At 35.9% G+C, this 22,171-nt stretch overlaps 1 protein-coding gene across 1 annotated transcript in view; it reads right to left on the bottom strand.

Moving 5' to 3' along the window:
- Positions 1-20,099: 20,099 nt before the first annotated feature.
- LOC139040098 (uncharacterized) overlaps positions 20,100-22,171 on the bottom strand; it is a 41,084-nt gene continuing 39,012 nt past the window's right edge. The window contains exon 14 of the mRNA XM_070483927.1: positions 20,100-20,161. Coding sequence (XP_070340028.1) covers positions 20,100-20,161 — 62 coding nt within the window. The remainder of the gene's footprint in view (positions 20,162-22,171) is intronic.

The raw sequence follows: 22,171 nt of genomic DNA, 5'->3' as shown, positions 1-22,171 counted from the left end.
TTATTGCAGTAACATTGGATTATAACACTATATAACTTTCAGGTGTACATCGTAATATATTTCGAATTCTCTGTAGATTACATCATGTTCATTACCCAAAGACTATAATCCATCACCACACGTGTGCCCAGCCACCCCCTTCCCCCTCCTCCCTCCCCCCTTCCCGTCTGGTAACCACCAATCCAATCTCTGTTGCTATGTGTTTGTTTGTCGTTGTTTTTATCTTCTACTTATGAGTGAGATCATATGGTGTTTGACTTTCTCCCTCTGAAAAATATGGAATGCTTCACGAATTTGCGTGTCATTCTTGCTGAAGAACAAAATCTAATATAAAAGACTGAAATCCCAGATTTACATCAACTTCTCATTTACCTGTAAAAGCTTTCACTTTATTCATCAATGTTTCTAGAGAAATCTTCTTGTCAACTGTAGGGGAAGATTAAAGTCACACTGAGATAAAAAGACTCACAATATATTGTGAAAGACAGCATGGGAGTAAAGATAATAAATCCTCATTTATTACATGCCAGGCACTATCCTAGGTGCCTGACATATACCTGCTTAAGAAATATTTATGAAATAATATTTTCTATGCTATTATTTTATCCAACATATATTACCTTCAGTAGCATTAAAAAGAAAATCTAAGTCTAAAAAAAAACCATTGCAATAATATAAATTTTACATATAGTTCTTAAAAAATTTTTTTTATTAGGTATACTTGACATACAACATTATATTACTTTCAGGTATACAACGTAATGATTTGATATTTGTATATATCGTGAAATGATCACAATAAGTCTATTTAATAACTATGTCATTATACATAGTCACAGAATTTTTTTTCTTGTAATGAGAACTTTGTTCTCAATTATTTTGTTGAGGTCATAGTGGTTTATAACATCAAGCAATTTCAGGTATACATTATTATTTATCAGTTTCTGTATAGACTGCATTGTGCTCACCACGAACAGTCTAATTTTTAGCCATCACCATATATATGTGCCCCTTTTCTCCTTTTACCCATCCCCCAACCCCCTTCTTCTCTGGTAACCATTAATCTGTTCTCTTTATCCATTTATTTGTTTATCTTCTACAGATGAGTGAAGTCATGCGGTGTTTGCCTTTCTTTGCCTGGCTTATTTCACTTAACATAATACTCTCAAGGTCCATTTATGTTGTTGCAAATGGGACGATTTTGTCTCGTTTTATGGCTGAGTAGTATTCCATTGTATATATACACCACATCTTCTTTATCCATTCATCCCTTGATGGGCACTTGGGTTGCTTCTGTGTCTTGGCTATTGTGAATAATGCTGCAATGAACATAGGGGTGCACAAATCTCTTTGAATTGTTGATTTCAAGTTCTTTGGATAAATACTGAGTAGTGCAATAGCTGGATCATATGGTAAATTTCCATTTTTAATTTTTTGAGAAATCTCCAGACTATTTTTCATAGTGACTGCACCAGTTTTATTCCCACCAGCAGTGTATGAGGGTTCCCTTTTCTCCACATTCTCTCCAACATTTGTTATTTTTTGTCTTGTTAATTATATCCATTCTGACAAGTGATATCTCATTGTAGTTTTGATTTGCATTTCTCTAATAATCAGTGATGTTGAACATCTTTTCATGTGCCTGTTGGCCATCTGTATATCTTTTTTGGAAAAATGTCTACTCATCTCTTCTGCCAATTATTTGATTGAGTTGTTTGTTTTGTTGTTGTTGAGTTGTATGAGATCTTTATATATTTTGGAAATTAACCCCATATGATTTGGTTATCCGACAGGATATTATCCCATGGGATATATGATTTGCAAATATTTGCTCCCAATTGGTGCATTGTCTTTTCGTTTTGTTCATGGTTTCCATTGCCTTGCAGAAGCTTTTTAGTCTGATGTAGTCCCATTTGTTTATTTTTTCTTTTGTTTCCCTTGTTTGAGTAGACATGGTATTCAAAATGATACTGCAAAGACCAATGTCAAAGAGTGTACTTCTTGTATTTTCTTCTAGGAGTTTTAAGGGCTTAGGTCTTACATTCAAGTCTTTAATCCATTATAGTTAATTTTTGTGTATGGTGTAATAAAATGGTCTACTTTCATTTTGCATGTGGCTGTTCAGTTTACCCAACACTATTTACTGAAGAGATTTTCCTTGCTTCATTGTATCTTCTTGGTTCCTTTGTCAAAGATTAGCTGTCCATAAACATGTGGTTTTATTTCTGGGCTTTCAATTCTGTTCCACTGATGTGTATGTCTGTTTGTGTGCCAGTACCATGCTGTTTTGATTACTACAGCTTTGTAGTATATTTTGAAGTCACTGATTGTGGTGCCTCCAGCTTTGTTTTTTCTCAGGATTGCTTTGGCTATTTGGGATATTTTGTTGTTCCATATAAATTTTAGGATTCTTTGTTCTATTTCTGTGAAGAATGTCACTGGGATTCTGATTGGGATTGCATTGAATCTGTAGATTGCCTTACGTAATATTGACATTTTAACTAAGTTTATTCTTCCAATCCATGAGCACAGAATATCTTTCCATTTCTTTATGTCATCTTTGATTTCTTTCAATAATATCTTATAATTTTCAATGTATAGGTCTGTCACCTCCTTGGTTAAATTTATTCCTAGATATTTTATTCTTTTTGTTGCAATTGTAAATGGGATTGTATTCCTGAGTTCTCCTTCTGTTAGTTCATTATTAGAGTATAGAAATGCAACTGATTTTTGTAAGTTGATTTTGTACCCTGTAACTTTGCTGTAGGTGTTGATTATTTCTAATAGTTTTCTGATGGATTATTTAGGATTTTCTATATATAAAATCACATCATCTGCAAACAGTAAGTTTCACTTCTTCAAGGTCAATTTGGATTTCGTTTTCTTGTCTAATTGCTCTGGCCAAAACCTCCAGTACTACATTGAGTAGGATTGGTGAGAGTGGGTGGGCACCTTTGTCTTGTTCCTGTTCTCAGAGGGGTGGCTTTCATTTTTTCACCATTAAGTATGATATTGGCTGTGGGTTTGTCATATATGGCCTTTATTATGTTGAGGTACTTTCCTTCAGTACCCATTTTATTTAGAGTTTTTTCATCATAAATGGATGTTGGATCTTGTCAAATGTTTTCTCTGCATCTATTGAGATGATCATGTGATTTTTATTCCTCATTTTGTTAATCTGATGTATCACATTGATTGATTTGTGAATGCTGAACCGTCCCTGCATCCCTGGTATAAATCCCACTTGATCACAGTGTATGATCCTTTTAGTATATTGCTGTATTTGGTTTCCCAATATTTTGTTGAGTTTTTTTACATCTATGTTCATCACCAATATGGGCCTGTAATTTTCCTTCCTTGTGTTGTCTTTGTCTGGTTTTGGTATCAGGATGATGTTAGCCTCATAGAATGAGTTAGAAAGTGTTCAATAATGAGTTTTTTGGGCTAGTTTGAGAAGGATAGGTATTAAATCTTCCTTGAATGTTTCGTAGAATTCTCCAGGGAAGCCATCTAGTCCTGGACTTTTGTTTTTTGGGTGGTTTGTGATTATTGTTTCAGATCTTTACTTGTGATTGGTCTGTTCAGATTCTCTATTTCTTCTTGTTTCAGTTTTGGGAGCTTATATGAGTCTAAAAATTTATCCATTTCTTCTGGGTTATCCAATTAGTTGGCATATAGTTTTTCTTAGTATTCTCTTATAATCCTTTGTATTTCTGTGGTACCTATTGTAATTTCTCCTCTTTTATTTTTAATCTTATTTATTTGAGCCTTCTCTCTTTTTTTCTTAGTGAGTCTGGCTAAGGGTTTGTCAATTTTTTTTTATTTCTCAAAGAAACAGCTCTTAGTTTCATCAATCCTTTTTACTGTTTTTTAGTATCTATTTCATTTATTTCTGCTCTAGTTTTTATTGTTTTCCTCCTTCTGCTGACTTTGGGCGTTGTATTTTCTTCCTTGTCTAGTTCTGTTAGGTGTAGTTTAAGATTACTTATTTGAGATTTTTCTTGTTTGTTGAGGTGGGCCTGTATTGCTATGAATTTCCCTCGTAGAACTGCTTTTGCTGCATCCCATAAGAGTTGGTATGTTGTATTTTCATTTTCATTTGTCTCCAGGTATTTTTTTATTTATTCTTTGATTGCTCCAATGAGCCAATGGTTGTTTAGTCTCCACATATTTGTGACTTTCCCAGCTTTTTTCTTGCAGTTGATTTCTTGTTTCATAGGATTGTGGTTGGAAAAGATGCTTGATATGATTTCAATCTTTTTAAGTTTCTGAGGCTTGCCTTGTTTCCCAACATATGATCTATTTTTCAGAATGTTCCATGGGCACTTGAGAACAGTGTGTAACCTGCTGTTTTTGGATGGAATGTTCTCTCTCTATATATCTATTAAGTCCATCTGGTCTAGGTTTTCATTTAAGTCCACCATTTCCTTGTTGATTTTCTTTCTGGATTATCTATCCATTGACTTAAGCGGGGTGTTGAGGTCCTCTTCTATTATTGTGTTACTGTCAACTTCTCCCTTTAGGTCTGTTAATAGTTGCTTTATATACTTTGTTGCTCTTGTGTTAGGAGCATATATATTGATAAGTCTCATGTCCTGTTGGTGGAATGTCCCTTTTATCATTATATACTGCCTCTCTTTGCCCCTCATTGTGTTTTTTATCTTGAAGTCTACTTTGTCTGATATAAGTATGGCAATACCTGTTTCTTTTGCTTGCCATTTGCTTGGAGTATTGTCTTCCATCCCTTCACTCTGAGCCTGTGTTTATCTTCAGAGCTGAGATGTGTTTCCTGAAGGCAGCATATTCTTGGGTCTTGTTTTTTAACTCATTCAGTTACTCTGTGTCTTTTGTTTTTCAATCCATTTACATTTAGAGTGATTCTTTTTCTTTTTTCTTTTTTTTTTAAAGATTGGCACCTGAGCTCACATCTGTTGCCAACCTTCTTCTTTTTTTTTTTCTTCTTCTTCTCCCCAAAGCCCCCCAGTACACAGTTGTATATTCTAGTTGCAGGTCCTTCTGGTTGTGATATGTGGGATGCCACCTCAGCATGGCCTGACGAGTGGTGCTATATCTGTCCCTGGGATCTGAGCCAGCCAAACCCCAGGTCACCAAAGTGGAGTGTGCGAACTTAACCACTCAGCCATGAGGCTGGCCCCTAGAGTGATTATTATATGAGGGTTTAATACTGCTATTTTATCTCTTGTTTTCTGGTTATTCTATACTTCAGTTGTTTCTCTTCTGTTATATTTATGACCACCATTTCAGTTTGGTGATTTTCTCAGCTGTCTATTAATGATTTGTGTCCCTGTTCTGACTTTTATTTTAGTGGTTACCATGAGGTTTGGATGAGAGATCTCGTAGATGAGATAGTTCATTCTATGATAGCCTCTTATCTCCATTAACATAACTGGGTTCCATCCCTTTCCTCTTCCCCTTCTGAGTTATTGTTGTCACAAATTATTCTGTTTTGTGTTGTTTGTGACTGAATTGAAGTATTCAGAGTTATTTTTGATGCTTTCATTCCCTTTATCTTTTATGTTATAATTGTTTGCTAACCTGTTCTGATAGAGAACTGCAATTTTCTGATATTCTATTAACTTCTTGCTCAAGGCTTTATAAACTTTTGCCATTTTGTTTCAGGTATGAGGGTATCCTTGATCATTTCTTGTAGAGAGGTCTAGTGGCAATGAACTCCATCAGCTTTTGTTTATCTGGGAAAGCTTTTATTTTTCCATCGTATCTAAAGGAGAGTTTCACTGGATAGAGTATTCTTGGCTGAAAGTTTGTGTCTTTCAGTATTTTGAATATATCATTATTTTCTCTCCTATCCTGTAAGATTTCTGCTGAGAAATCCACTGAAAGCCTGATAGGGGTTCCTTTGTAGATTATTCTCTTCTGCTGGCTGCCCTTAATACTTTTTCTTTGTCATTTGCTTTTGCCAGGTTTACTATTATATGACTTGGAAGTCTTTTTACATTGATGAAACTAGGAGTTCTATTGACCTCATGTACTTGTAAATCCAGTTCCTTCCCCAGGTTTGGGAAGTTCTCAGCTATTATTTCTTTGAACAAACTCTTTGGTCCCTTCTCCCTCTGGAATATCTATAATCATTATGTTGCATTTCCTATTTTAGTTGGATATTTCTTGAAGAATTTCTTTATTTTTTTTTAAGTCTTAGTTCTCTCTCCTCCATCTGAAGCATTTCTGTTTCTGTCCTCCAAATCACTAATTCTGTCCTCCACAATGTCAGCTTTGTTTTTTAAGAATTCTAGATCATTTTTTAATATCATTCATTGTGTTCTTCATCTCCAGAATTTCTGTTTGTTTGATTTTCTGTTTGATTTTTCTTTGGTGAAGAATTCTTTCTGCTCATTAATTTTATTGCTGAGCTCATTGAACTGTCTTTCTGAGTTTTCTTGTAACTTGTGGAGTTTCTTTACAACAAGTATTTTGAATTCTCCGTCATTTAAAATCCAAATTTCTGTGACTTCAGGATTGGTTTCTGGAGACCTGTCACTTTCCTTTGGCTCTGAAATGTTACTGTAGTTTTTCATGGTGTTTGATGAACTGATCCTCTGCCAAGGCATTTGTAGTAGTATCAGGTCACAGATTCTAACTGCCACCCCTGCAGGGTTGGGGTAGGAGCTGTGTTTTCTGAACCTGCTGTGTCTACTGGAAGTTGTGTCAGTAGTGCTCCTCTGCATTTGCCCACTGGCCACAGCCACTTGGCAGGTCACACACACATGCATAGGTGCTCTGGTGCAGGACCACTGCCTTGGCAGGGGACTGGCTGAGTTGGTGCGCTAGGTGGAAGGGGAGGGTTACTTTCTTTCACGTGCACAGGCCCACTCTCTGCTTGCGGGTGGTTTGCCTGAGCTGTCATGCTTGGTGGGGGCTCCTCCATGAGGGCTGAGTTGCACCACTCAGTGTTGAGTGTTCCTATGAGCAGGGCTGCTGTGGCATGGTGGGCACTCCCACGGGCCAGGCTGCAACTCTGAAAGCAAAAGTGTTCACGTGAAGGTCTGCCTGCTTCCCTGCCTCCTCTTACAGTTGTGCCAGTTGCTGTGTAAGGACCTGCAACCTAGATCACTGCCACTGGGGAGGGGGAGTGATCTGTTCACCTCCTTCCACTGCTTCCCAGGGACCCAGTGCCCCCACCTTCAGATGTATGGTTATGTGGACCTCTCCGATGCCCTATTGTTGTTTGTAGGGAATCCTCTGTTGATTAACAAATGCCCATTTAGTTATAACTTAGGGAGGAGAGACTCAGGGAACAACTCACTCCACCATGATGCTGACATCACTCGTCCAATGAGAACTTTTAAGACCTACTCTCTCAGCGACTTTCAAATATGCAATACAGTATTATTAACTATAGTCACCATGATGTACATTGTATTCACATAACTTATTTATTTTATAACTGGAAGTTTGTACCTTTTGACACCCTTCATCCATTTGGCCCACCCCCCCATCCCTTGCCTCTGCCAACTACTAATCTGTTTTCTGTATCTATAAGTTATAGTTCTATAATATCTCCAACTCATATGTGTTAGTAATGGGAAGAAATTCAGAAGTACCATCATCTAAAAAGCCTGGATTTTTCTATTCAAAATCTGGGAGACTGTCTACTACTGGCCATAATAGGAGTAGAGGATATAAAAGACACACATACAAAGTGCAATGTTTTCATATCGATTTTGGTAACTGGCTGCTTACATGCTTTGCTTACATTTATAGCTTGTAGATTACTGTCAGGGTAGATTACCATTCCTAAACTCTCTTTCCATAGCAACTTTATTGCCAATGGTTCTTATACCTAAACTTTCCCAGTGTCTAAATATGGTATCTGAAGACTTGCTCACCATCAACAGGGAGATTTTGAGTCAGATCCCTAAGTTCCTCATCTGCGAGCTTGATTCCCATATTATCCAGTATAGTGCTCAAGTTGTTGACGTTGACGTTCCCACCTAAGGAAAGAGTCAGTCCATGAAGAAAATTACATACCTCCAAAAGAGAGGTTCTTAAACCTTTTGGAGATACATATCCTGTTGTGAATTTTATGAGTTGTATGGCAGTGCTCATGAAGATTGCATATAATTTCAGGAGGGTCATTTATTCTCTAAAACCTATTCACAGACCTCTCCCCTCAGTATCTACTAGGGTTAATAATGCTTGTTCTAAAATGTGAAAAAAAACCCATCAATTTTAGTAATGAGGCTAAGGACTTTATGCCTATAAAGCCAGCTATAAAGTTAGAATTAAGGTCACTTCCCTTGAGACTTCTCTTGGGGACCAGCCTATACAACACAAACTTTTAAATAGCATCGAATAAATGCTAAGAGGACTCTAGGTCTGGAGGCAAACATTCTTTACTTTTGAACAATATGTTTTGATAACTGAACTCTCAGCTTACTTTTAAAAAATTATTTTATTGAGGTCATACTGGCTTATAAAATTGTGTAAATTTCAGGTGTACATTATTATATATATCAGTTTCTGTATAGACTGCATTGTGTTCACTACCAATAGTCTAGTTTTTATCTGTCATCATACATATGTGCTCCTTTCCCCCATACGCCCTGCCCCCAACCCCTCCCCCTCTGGTAACCACTAAACTGTTCTCCTTATCTATGTGTGTTTGTTTATTTTCCACATATGAGTGCAATCATACAGTATTTGTCTTTCTCTGTCTGACTTATTTCGCTTAGCATAACACCTCAGTTTAGTTTTTATCTGAGACTGATTAAATTCCCTGATTCACTGCTAATCCTTTCTGATACTTTTTGCTATGAAAACTTGAAATTTGATATTTCTTTTCTTGAAAAGCTTGGAAAATTCTTGAGACAGTGGAGGACTTTCTTCCTAGATATAAAGTAGAAGATCAGCTATTAAAGTGAAGATTGATCTTCAATGGGAGCATAAATTTTCAATCAGTATATATAAAAGATGGCAGTATTCACCAATTTATTATCTTGGAAACAGTATAAATATGAGGATCCCATATTTGTCTCAGTTCTCATTATACTTCTCACCTTTAAGAGACTTCACAACTTCTAGTAACCTGTTTTGAAAGATCTTGTCATCATCTGTCAGAAAAGGTAGAATTTAAGGTACAGAGAAATGTAGATAATCACTAGAATACTCTCAGGAAAACCGACTTTTCAGGATTTTCACTAGAAACTTCTCTTATTATAAAATTTGAGAGAAAATTGGGGAAATTTAGCACAGCAGGCACTCTATAACATACACATCTCTTTTCTTCTTCCCAATTCTGCCTTTATGCACTTCTAAACTATCAATGTTTGTCTTCTTTCCACAAATCCCAGACTAACCTTTTTTTTCCACTCTTGATAATATTATTCACCATAATGGGGATGCTGTTTCCCAAACTAAAAGTGCATAGATAGGGATTCACTTACATAAATGGACATTCTAAATATATATTCTTTGAAATGGACTTTCTATTTTCCAAAGCTTAAGAAATGGAGATAATTTTAGAGGTTCTCACAGAGAAGTCTAAAAGCTCTTTTTAGTTACATCAGTATTTGAAATGCTTACCATCAAAAGGCAGATTTTTCACCAGTTCCAAACCTTCTTTATCTTTGAGCTCTATTCCCATGTTTTCCAGAACAGTGTTTACATCATTGATATCAACATTTCCTCCTTAATAAAAGGATGGAAATCATGACATACGTATAATTTAAGTATAATCAAATGATTGCAAATAATGAAACTAATTTAAGATGCCTATACAATTCAAGTATGAGCTTGGGAAAGTAACGGCCACTGAGCTAAGGCCAAGTACACAGAGATAATGTCATTCACAGAAACAATTTGTTTTCTAAAGTGTGATAAGAGACAGCACTCTCAATGGTGGCCATGAGAATATGCCTGTAGGACTTCCAACTACAGATAACATAATTGACCAAGGGTCTCAGCTGTGGCTTTTCATCTATGTTTTTGCACTAAGGCCATGCCTCCTACAGGGTTCTCCTGGCCAATGACTGAGTGCAGCAGAGATACCAAGGGAGGCCTATTCTTGGGAGATATGAGATGGCTGACTTTGGCCAGAATGTTCCTTGAAGGCCTTGTCAGACCTTCCTTAGATGGCATGGCAATCTAGGATGCTTCCATCCAACTTTTCTTCCTTTCTCTTTCACTTGGTGTCAGATTTGCATTGCAGTCTGACAGTCTCCCAGCTTTTTCAGGTTCCCTCCCCATTTTCTCTTACACAGGCATTTCCCCTGATAATATCCTTGCAAGTTTAACCCTGCCTTGGCTTCTGCTGCTTGGAAAGCTTGGGTCCAACACACTCAAAATGGCAATGACAAGAAATGGGTATTATATGTCTCTCTTGTCAATTAGCAACCTGAAACTGGCTTATCCTAATAATTTCATCTACATGTAGAACCTATCATCTCTCCATTAAGTGATTACTAAGATCTTTTCCAAAGATCCATTTCACCTTTTACCATAGATTTTGGTTGTCTTTAAGAAAAGTGGAGTGCAATGGAAAACACATCAAAAATACTCCAACTTCTGGACTATTGGATATAAAAACATTAAACAAATACGAGGTAAAGTGATAGAATTAGCAAATAGCAATTAAGACATGAAGAAAAATACAGTTACTATAAAAAATTAGAATCCTGGGCCAGCCCCATGGCATACTGGTTGGGTTTGGCATGCTCCACTTTGGTGGCCTGGGTTCACAGGTTTGGATCCCGGGCAAAGACCTATACCACTCATCAGCCATGCTGTGGCAGTGACCAACATATAAAGTGAAGGAAGACTGGCACAGATGTTAGCTCAGGGCTAATCTTCCTCAAGCCAAAAAAAAAAAAAAAGAAAATTGGCAACAGATGTTAGCTCAGGGCTAATCTTTCTCAGAAAAAATTATTAGAATCCTATGTTTACATTAATATCTCACTCACCTGTAACAGTTTTCACTCCATCCATCATCTTACTCAGATCAACTTTTCCATTAGCTATGAAGAAAAGGGCCAATTGAGACATGTAATCAATGTCATGAGCTCAGAAAAACATATATAAAGGATGTATATTGATAGAAAATTCTTGATAAATACCATTACATCATAATTTTACCCCAACTTATATTAAATCTCTGGATTTAAAGGATTTAAGCTGATCTCTATATTTGCAAAAAGACATTTTGGATATTGGAGTTTGTACAAGGGAAAAGGTACTTTTTCCAGTGTTTCTGGACCATTGGTATTGGTCAGCTATCTGGTAACCCTTACTTTAGCTACTGCTGTGAGCTATGTGTGCCATGGCTCAGACTGGAGCCACTAATGCAAACGAGGATATTAAGTGAATGCATCCTTCAGTATGTAGTGCCTGAGCAAGTTAAAATATCAGAATTTAACTAGAAGAAAGGGGAAGTAAATAGGAAGAGTCTTCTGCATGGAAGAGAGGCATGAAAAAAATGTGAAGAAAATCTAGGTACAATGTATACAATGTATAAATATACAATGTATGGATAACTACAAGCAATTAAGCATGGCAGAATGATAAAGTATAGATGAGGGAGAGGACAGCTCATACAAGAGAGGGAAGTGTGAGCTCAGATCATGGAGGGATTTGCAAGGTATTTTCAGAAGCTTAGCCTTTATCTACTAGGTTATGTGGAGTCATTCAGGGATTATAAGTTCAGGATTGATATGTACCAATTTGCATTTTATTTTACTTTTCTTTAACTTGAATTTGTAATTACTTTTATTATTACAAAATTATATTTATATTGAAATAGAGATAAAGGGAGTGATGTCATCAAGATGGCAACATATGAGGCCGGCCCGTGGCGCAGCGGTTAAGTGCACACATTCCGCTTTGGCGGCCTGGGGTTCACTGGTTCACATCCCAGGTGCAGACATGGCACCACTTGGCAAGCCATGCTGTGGTAGGCTTCCCACATATAAAGTAGAGGAAGATGGTCATGGATGTTAGCTCAGGACCAGACTTCCTCAGATAAAAAGAGGAGGATTGGTAGCAGTTAGCTCAGGGCTAATCTTCATCAAAAACAAAACAAAACAAAAACAAAAACAAAAACAAAAAAAGATGGCAACATAGGTCATTCCCAACTTCAGTCCCCATCACAAGATGACTAACTTGTAACTATCCATAGACAAGACACCATTGTGAAAATCCGAGAACATGGAGGTGAGGCTGAAACACCCCTTTGGACCACAGAGATCGAGAAGGACAACATTAAAATGGTAAGAGGATCAGCTACACTCTCACCGCATTTTCCCTCTCCCAGGCTGGCACAGCACTGCACTGAGAGGGCCTCCAGGTCTATGGTTTCTTTAGCGGGAAAAAGAGAGCCCAAGGTAGACATCCAGCTTCCCCAGAGCTGTGGGGCGCTTCCTGAGAGGCCCACTTGGGTCTTGTCTCACAGATCTTGCAGGGGGAATCTGTGGGGCTTGGCCACTGGGGATCAAACTGAAATGAAGAAGGTGAGCAGGGCTTACAGCAACCAGCACTTGGATCTTGACAGACTGTGTTTCTCCTAGCAGAAGTACTCAAGCAGATATCCTAGCGAGTGGCTTTGCCCATCTGCAGAGCCAAGCTGGTGGCCTCTTCAGACCAGAGAACTCAGTGCACAGTTCTGCCTGATTTGGGACCCCAAACAAGAAGTTGTGCCAGCCTTGGAAACTGTTCTGCCACTCTACTCAGGCAGGAAAGCTAATTCATAGCCCACCTATTGTGAATACAGTCCACAGCCCTGCCCAGCCAAGAAACCTGACCAGAGTACCCAGGAAGCTGTGTAGCCCACCCTACACTCCTGCCTACAGAGCCTGAACGGAGAGCTCAACCAGTGGCTCTGCCCATCTGCAGAGCTGAGCTGATGACACTGTGTGGCCAGGGAGATTGAATGAGAGTCCTGCCCGATTTGGGTACCCAGCCAACAAGCCATACTAGTGGAGGAGCCTGTCCTATAACCCTACCTGGGCTGGGAAGCAAATTCAAAGCCCTGCCTAAGGCTGAATATAACTTCCAAGCCCCATCTGACCAGGAAGCCTAACCAAAAGACCTGGAAAGCTGCACAGTCCATCCTACAGATCTGCTGTCAATGGTGCCTGTGTGGAGCCAAAAAATTTGACAACCTGGAAAAAAATGGATGAATGTTTTTTAGAAACATACAACTTACCAAGACTGAATCATGAAGAAATAAAAAATCTTTACAGACCAATAACAACTAAGGATCTTAAGCCAGTAATCAAAATCCTCCGAAAAAAGAAATGTCCAGGACCAGACGGTTTTACTGGTGAATTTTACTGAACATATAAAGAAGAATTAACACCAATCCTTCTTAAACTCTTCCAAAAAGTTTAAGAGGAGGAAACACTCCCAAACTCATTTTATGAGGCTAGCATTACATTGATAACCAATCCAGATAAGAATATTACAAAAAAAGAAAATTACAGGCCAATATCCCTGATGAACAAAGATTCAAAACTTTTCAACAAAATTCTAGCAAACCAAATTCAACAGCACATTATAAAGATCACACACCATGATCAAGTGGGATTCATCCCTGGGGTGTAAGGATGGTTCAACATACGCAAATCAATAAATGTGATACACCACATTAAAAGAATGAAAGAGAGGCCGGCCTCGGTGGCACAGCAGTTAACTTTGGCGCTTTGGCGGCCCAGGGTTCGCCAGTTCAGATCCCGGGTGCGGACATGGCACTGCTTGGCAAGCCATGCTGTGGTAGGCGTCCTACATATAAAGTAGAGGAAGATGGGCACGGATGTTAGCTCAGGGCCAGTCTTCCTCAGCAAAAAAGAGGAGGATTGGCAGCAGATGTTAGCTCAGGGCTAATCTTCCTTAAAAAAAAAAAAAGCAAAGAATGAAAGATAAAAATCATATGAGCATCTTGATAGATGGAGAAAAAGCATTTGACAAAATTCAATATCCATTCATGATTAAAAACTGTCAATAAATTGGGTATAGAAGGAACATACCTCAACACAATAAAGGACATATACAACAAGCCCACAGCTAACATCACATTCAATGGTGAAAGTTTGAAAGCTTTTCCTCTAAGACCAGGAATAAGACAAGGGTGCCCACACTCACCACTCCTATTCAATATAGTACTGGATGTTCTAGCTAGAGCAATCAGGAAAGAAAAGGAAATAAAAGGCATTAGAATCAAAAGGAAGTAAAAAAATTGTGTCAAAACTATTTGCAGATGACAGGATTTTATATATAGAAAAATTCTAAAGATTCCACAAAAAACCCTGCTAGATTTAATCAACAAATTCAGAAAAGATGCAGGATAGAAAATCAACATATAAAAATCAGTAGTGTTTCTATACACTAATAATGGAGTATCAGAAAAAGAAATAAAGAAAACAATACCATTTATAATAGGCAAAGCAATCCTGAGAAAGACGAACAAAGCAGGAGGCATGACATTTTCTGATTTCAAACTATATTTCAAAGCTATAATAATCAAAACAGTATAGTACTGGCATAAAAACACACACTTGGACCAATGAGAGAATCAAGAGCCCAGAAATAAACCCATGCCTATAGAGTCAACTAATATTTGACAAGGGAGCCAAGAATACTCAATGGAGAAAAGATAGTCTCTTCATTAAATGGTGCTAGGAAAATTGGCTATTTGCATGAAAAAGAATGAAACTCTATCGCTATCTTACACCACTCACAAAAATTAACTCAGAATGGATTAAAGACTTAAATGTTAAGACCTGAAACCATAAAACTCCCAAAGAAAACATAGAGAAAAAGCTGTTTGATATTGGTCTTGGCAATGACTTCTTTTGGATATGACATCTAAAGCACAAGTAACAACATAAAAAATAAACAAATGAGACCACATCAAACCAAAAAGCTTCCGTACAGAAAAAAAAAAATCAACAAAACGAAAACACAACATATGGAATGGGAGAAAACATTTACAAACCATATACCTGATAAGAGGTTAATATCCAAAATATATAGGGAACTCATACACCTCAATAGCAAAGAAACTAAATAATACAATTAAAAACTGGGTGAAGGATCTGAATACACATTTTTCCAAAGAAAATATTCAAACGTCCAACAGGTACATGAAAAGACCACTAATCATCAGGAAAATGCAAATCAAAACCACAGTGAGGTATCACCTCACACCTATTATAACAGCTATCATCAAAAAGACAAGACATAAGTGTTGGTGAGGATTTGGAGAAAAGGAAACCCTTGTACACTGTTGGTGAAAGCGTAAATTGGTGCAACCACCATGGAAAAGAGTATGGAGGGTCCTCAAAAAATTAAAAATAGAACTACCATCTGACCCAGCAATTACATTTCTGAGTATATATCTGAAGGAAACAAAATCACTATCTTGAAGAGATATCTGCACTCCCATTTCACTGCGGCATAATTTACAATAGCAAAGACCTGAAACAACCGGTCTATTGATGGATGAATGGATAAAGAAGATGTGGTTTACATATACAATGAAATACTATTCCATCATAAAAAAGAAGAAAATCTGCCATTTGTGACAATACAGATGGACCTTCAAGGCATTATGTTAAGTGAAATAAGACAGAGAAAGGTAAACACTGTATGATCTCACTTATATGTTTAATCTAAAAAAACCGAACTCATAGAAACAGAGACAACAGGCTGGTGGTTGCCAGAGGCTGAGGTTGAGGGTGGGGGAAATGGATGAAGGTGGTCAAAAGGTACAAACTTCCAGTTATAAGATAAATAATTTCTGGAGATATAATGTACAGCATGATGTTATAGTTAACAGTACTGTATTGTGTATCTAAAAATTGCTAAGTGAACAGATCTTAAGAGCTGTCATCATAAGAACAAAACATTTGTAACTATGTGAGGTGATGTATGTTAACTAAACTTATTGTGGTAATCATATTGTAAAATATACACATAAAATCATTCTTAAACTTATAGAATATTATGTCAATTATATCTCAATAAAACTGGGAAAAAAGAATTAGGGATAAAAATCAATATATATGGATACAAAATACACAGAATATCTACCTTCTATCCTTCCCCAATCTCTTACCCTTGGGTTCTCCTTCTCAGCAGTAACCACTTTTTTGGCTATTTTGTTTTTAGTTCTTCCGGTTGTTTCCTCTATAACTCTACATGATACGCTTATTCTTGTATTTCTTGGGTAATCAACCTTAAAGGATGTCTATTAGTTGTTATAAAAGATGAAAATTTATTTCACTTCCAACACGACTTCATCCCTTAATCCCTTTTCAATTATTTTGGGAATATTTTTATTTTAAATTTTTTATAGATTACTTTTATAACTAAAATATACTTAGGGCTTTAATTCTTTGGTCCATTACCTTTTTTTTTTTTTTAGAATTTACTATTTACTTTAATTTTGCTTGGCATTCTGAAATTTTACAATAGTATAGCTTTGTCTAAGTCTTTATTCATCTGTGCTGGTCACAAAGTAGGCTATTCCATTTGGATACTCATGTCCTTCATTTTTTCAGAAACATTCTTCCATTTTTTGTTTGAGAATTTTCTCTGCCTTTTTCTCTATAGCTGAAAATTCCAGGGTGTAGAAATTTTCTTAATCTAATACTAGACTGCATTTATTACTACTTTTTCTTTCTATTGTTTGATTTGTTTTAAAAAATTCTACTTTCTAGAAGATTTGCTCAGCTGGTTTTTCCATGTCTTCCACTGAATGTTTTTTATTAATCTTCCTGATTTCCAGGATATTTCTTAAATCTACTTTTCTACCTCTTCTTAATTGATTGGTACCCAAATATAAATAGATAGCTTAACCAATTAAGCTCTCTTTGTTGAGTTTTGATAGCAATAGTATGGCAGTTCTCTATAAAATACTGAAAACTTTATTCTTTTCCTCCTCACTTGAAGTGTTTAAATAGCACTGGACTAGTATGTTGCCTATAGATTTTCAAATATTGACATTCCCAGCCTTAACAATAACCTAAATGTTTTTTGAAAGAGGTGAAAGATGACCCATAAGGAGGAGATATTCTGAAGCCGTATTGGCTTTGGGAGACCCTTACCACAGGGAAGGGGTTAGGGTGCTTTCAGTGAACCAGATTCAATGAGAGGCAAGCTAGGAGCCAGAGAAAACTGGCTGGTGTCTGTAATTTTCCCACATCAACTGATGACTATCTTTGATTCAGAAGTTTACGGGAGGAGACACTCAAAGGGAAAACAGAAATTACGGAAAATGAGGAAAGGTGAGAGATTTGTTCTCCTTGCAGAATGCAATAGCTGGGAATGCAACAGTTCAATCAGCTGGGTCTCTCCTGAGTTACTCTGTAGTGTCTCAGTTTACTCTAAGTCTGGTACACCAACTTTTGATAGTATCTCTCTGCATGTTAGACGAAAAGACTTTATGTCTCCTACACATAAGATGCAGATCATAACCTTCATGGATTTTACCAGCTTCCATAGCTGTGTAAAGTTTATTCCCTATGATGAGCCCCTTATCCTAAACCACTCTGGCTTCTTGATCAAATCCTAACTAAAACTGTGCCTTTTTCCATATCACATATTAAACTTTTTATTTAGGCAAATACATCCAGTTTTTCTTTTCCTTCCTCTGGGTAACCTGTCTTGTTTTCTTTAAGAGTCTGCATCAACCCAACATTATAAAAATTCCCCTAACTTTCCCTAATATTTTTATTTAGTTCTTTTTTACATTTAGAGCTTCAATTCACATAGAATATATTTTTGTTTATACTGTAAGCTAAGGGGATTTCTAATTATTTTCTTTTAGATAGATAGCCAGTACTATTTCTAAATTACTTTTTAATATGGATCAAGTTATCCATTATCTTGGAATCTATTTCTTAGCTCTATTTTCTTGAGTCTACTTCTTTATCTATTACTTGTCAATGAAATTTTGTTTTGATTATAGTAGTTTATAGAAAGTGTTAATATCTGGTTAGGCAAATCTCCATTCCAGTTTTCTTTTTCACAATTTTCTTGGCTATAGTTGGGCATTTATTCTTCCATTCGTCCTTTAAAGTCATTGTATAAGTTCTTATAATAAAACCCCATTGGGATTCTGAAAAATTTATACTAAATTATATATATATATATATATATATATATATATGTGTTTAGAATAATTGACATCTTTATTTTAGTAAATCTAGTTAAATCTTTCCATCTGAGAGGAAAGAGTTAAAGCAGGTGGTCTATAATCCATTAACTCCCTTCACTGAGGGGATGCCCTCGAAGAAAAGAAGGCAGGTGATCCAGTTTAATATCCTTGTCGACTGGTTCTCCAGTTAAATAGACTAATAATATTTGCAATAAGGAAGAGACTTTATTCTTAAAAAGCCCTTAGCAGTATGCCTCTGGCTAAGAATTACTTACAGCAAATAGAACTCATGATCTATGAGGCATGGTGCCCTGGATAATGTCACATAGGCTATACAACTCTCTGGAGATGTTTCATAACATAAATGCTTCTGCTGTGTGAGGTGATCCTGTGGCCTTTATACAGAGACTTCATCTATTCTGGGCCAGAATGGCATGTCCAACATTGGAAGGAAGGAACTATGGAGCTGCCCTTGACATCTCAGACCTCTATCTGCTTTTTTGATTGCTTTTATCCTTGAGATTATTAGTAAAGCTTGATACTGAGTAAGATCTCTGAGTCATGTAAGTCTGATTTAACAACCTGGTCCTGTGTGTTACTTTACCATTCAAGAGCATTAATTAATGTTTTATTTTATGTTCCTTAACAAGATTTTATAGTTTTCTTCATACAGGTCCTGTTTCTTATAAAATTTATTCCTAGATATTTTATGGTCTTTATTGATGTTATAAATTGGATATTTTTCCTATTTGTATTTCTATTGGGTTATTGGTAGCCTAGGGAAAGCAACTGAATTTTTGCATTTTTATCTTGTATTGAGCCGCCTGAACCAAAATGGCTTATCTAAGACTCAGTAATTCTAATAGATTTCTTTTAGTTTGTGTGCTTTTTGGGTTTCCTAGATATACAACAATATCATCTGAAACTAAAGGTAATATTTCCTCTTTCCCAATATTATTTCATCTCATTTTCTCATTGAAGTAGCTAGAACCTTTAAAACAATGCTGAATGACAGTAGCAATAGTTGGCAGCTGTGGCTTGTTCCTAATTTTAGGGTTCCCTAAGATTTTAAACATTTATCTTGCCACTAACTAAATCTAGTGTTAGAAATTCTCAGCTATAAGACTTGGAAAAAATTCTGTTTGGGGACGGACAATGGTATCTACTATCCATACCATCAGTAGGTAGATTTTCTCTCAGCTGTACAAGTTCTTTTTTAGTGAGCTTGATATCCATTTTTTCCAGAAGAGGTTTCAGGTTGCTGATGTCAACTTTTCCTCCTTAAGAAAGACAGAAATGAACATAAGAGTAACTCAATGATTTAAAATATGAAAAACACATTTAGGTCTTTGAGTGTCTTTAATGAGTATGTATAACTATTATAATAAAAGAGACAACAACAAAAAAAAACAGTTTGCATCTTTGTGTTCTTTCCATTCCTGATAAGAAGATTATAATTTCCATTTGGCTTTTCTAAGAGTAGAGAGAAAGTCACCAGGAACAATGGAAATGGAACGTATTTCCTTAAAACCTATATTGGTGACAAGTCTACACAGAAAAAAAGTCCTTAAGGTTATTGGGCTCAGTGACAACTGGACCCAGAGCCTACTCATCTATCACTTTTAATAGTCCAAATGTACAGTTGGAAGTATTTATTTTATTGACCAGACTCCAAGATTGGCTGTGTCTGTTGCTGAACAACTTTCCTAAAAGTCGTGAAGTGAAGCTAACTCTCCACTTCAATTTTGCTATGCATACCCAGATACCAATTATTTATTTGGGAGGAAAATTAGAAGAATTCCAAGTATGGTATTTCTTATGAAGATAAAAGTATATATACCATTTCTGTGTAAAGTGAAAATATAAATAAAGAAGTAAAAATAATGAATAAAAATATAAAGAGGGAGACAGGACTCAAAATCTCATGCAAAGCCTGAAGATTTCAGACAAAAGCACCGATACATCATAATTCTTACTTACTCTCGAAAGACTTCACATCCTTTAGTACCCTATTTTGATGCACTTTTCCATCATCTATTTAAAAATAGAGGATTTGGTTTATGATACAGGGAAATTGATAAGGGGATTCATAAAAATAGAAGTCATTTCTTATATTTAAAAAGAATAATGTTTTGTCTAGAACATTTTGTTCTATTTTACTTTGAAGTAGCAATAAAGTTAAGGAATGCTGAAAATCTTTAAATGTACAAAACTATTTACATTTTGTCCCATAAGGCCATTTTTAGTAGAATTCTACCGTGCTGAAATACACACGATCAGGTTGCAAAAAGAAGTGTTTCAAGTATTTCATGCCCATTTACACAAGCATGTTGATGTCCTTTATCCAGTGTCCATTTTCATATTGGGTAGTCTTTTTATTTTTGAAAAGGTCTTAAAAAAGCTCTTAATTAAATTTTTGTCATACCTGTTGCAAATGCTCTTCCTAGATTGCTATTTACTTCTTTTCCTCATGCATAAGTTTTAAATCTTGTAAATTTATTATTTCTGGGTGTTTGAGGGTAAAGATCTCTGGAGTTGATTCAGAAAAAAAGTACGTGTGCGCACGCGCATGTGTGTGTTAGAGAGAGGGAGTTTCAGAGAGAAAGAGTGTAAATAAAGGATAAAACAAATGGCAAAATTGTAAACAAATGGTGAATCTGGGTAAAAGGTATGAGGGAGTTCTTTTACCATTCTTAAAACTTTTCTATAAGTTTGAAATTATGTCAAAATAAGTTAAAATAATAGGAACCCCAAAAATCGAACCACTTAAAAATATTGAAATTCCTTTTTAAGCAACATTTGAGTCAAAGAGGAAAAATCAAAATGGAACTTGTGAGCTATTTAATAATAATGAGAATGAGAATTACATATCTGAACCTATGAAATAAGGCTAAAGCAACAAAGAATGAGAATTACATATCTGAACCTATGAAATAAGGCTAAAGCAACAAAGAATGAAAATAGAGCCAACCATTCAACTGCAAGAATAAACAACAAAAGTCCCAAAGACAGAAAAAGGAAGGAATTGACAAAAATTAAAGCAGAAATTAATACATAAAACAAACAGTAAAGAAGCAATAAGTCTAAGAGTTGTTTTTTTGGGAAGAGGGAATAAATAACACAGATACACTGCTAGGAAGGATAACTGAGAAAAAGATAAAGCATAAATATAGCAAATCAGCAGTAAGAATCAGAAAATAACTATGGATACATGGGAAATTTTAAAAAATTACAAGAGAATATTTTGCCATACTCTGTGTATGAATTGGTTGATGTTCCAGGAAAACATAAAATACCAAAATTAGCTAGAGAAAAAATAGAAAACTGAAGAAGTTCAATTATCATGTTATGTTATTTGACACATAAGGATTCATGGATTCTTGCTGCTTTGATCTTCACTGTGAATTACATCTTTATTATAACAAAATCATTGCTTACCTTATCATAGCAGGTTTTCACTGGAATGTTCAGTGATTCTCAAACCAAAATCTACATGACACTGACGGAATTTTTTTTATTGTAGCTTTTCATTTTGATATGATTTCAGACTTATAGAAAGTGTCAAAAATAGTACAAAGAATTCTCACACACTCTACACACAGGTTTTCCAAGTATTAATATTTTACCATATTTGTTTTATCATCCTTTCTATATGTGCATGCTATCATTTTTTTCTGAATGTTTAAGAGTGAGTTGCAGACACAATGCCCTGAATCCCAAAAACTTTAGTATTTTCTTTAAAAAATTTCTCTTACCTAATCACAGTACAATTATCCAAATTAGAAGATTAAGATTGATATAGTACACCTAACTAATCTACAGAAGTTAGTCAAATTTCATCAATTGCTCTATTAACATCACTTATAGCAATTAAGCATTAAGTTGTCATGTCTCTTTATTCTTTAATCCTTTAATCTAGGACAGTTCCTCAGTCTTTTTCCTTTATGACTTTCACATTTTTGAAGAGTACAAGCCATTCGTTTTGGAGAATATCCTTCAATTTGGGTGACAGGTTTTTAAAAATAACTCAGAGATTAAATTTTC

This window comes from Equus asinus, chromosome 13 (assembly GCF_041296235.1).
Source record: "Equus asinus isolate D_3611 breed Donkey chromosome 13, EquAss-T2T_v2, whole genome shotgun sequence".
NCBI lineage: Eukaryota > Metazoa > Chordata > Mammalia > Perissodactyla > Equidae > Equus > Equus asinus.
Note: the sequence above shows the minus strand (reverse complement) of the source record. Positions and strands in the feature narration are given on the sequence as shown.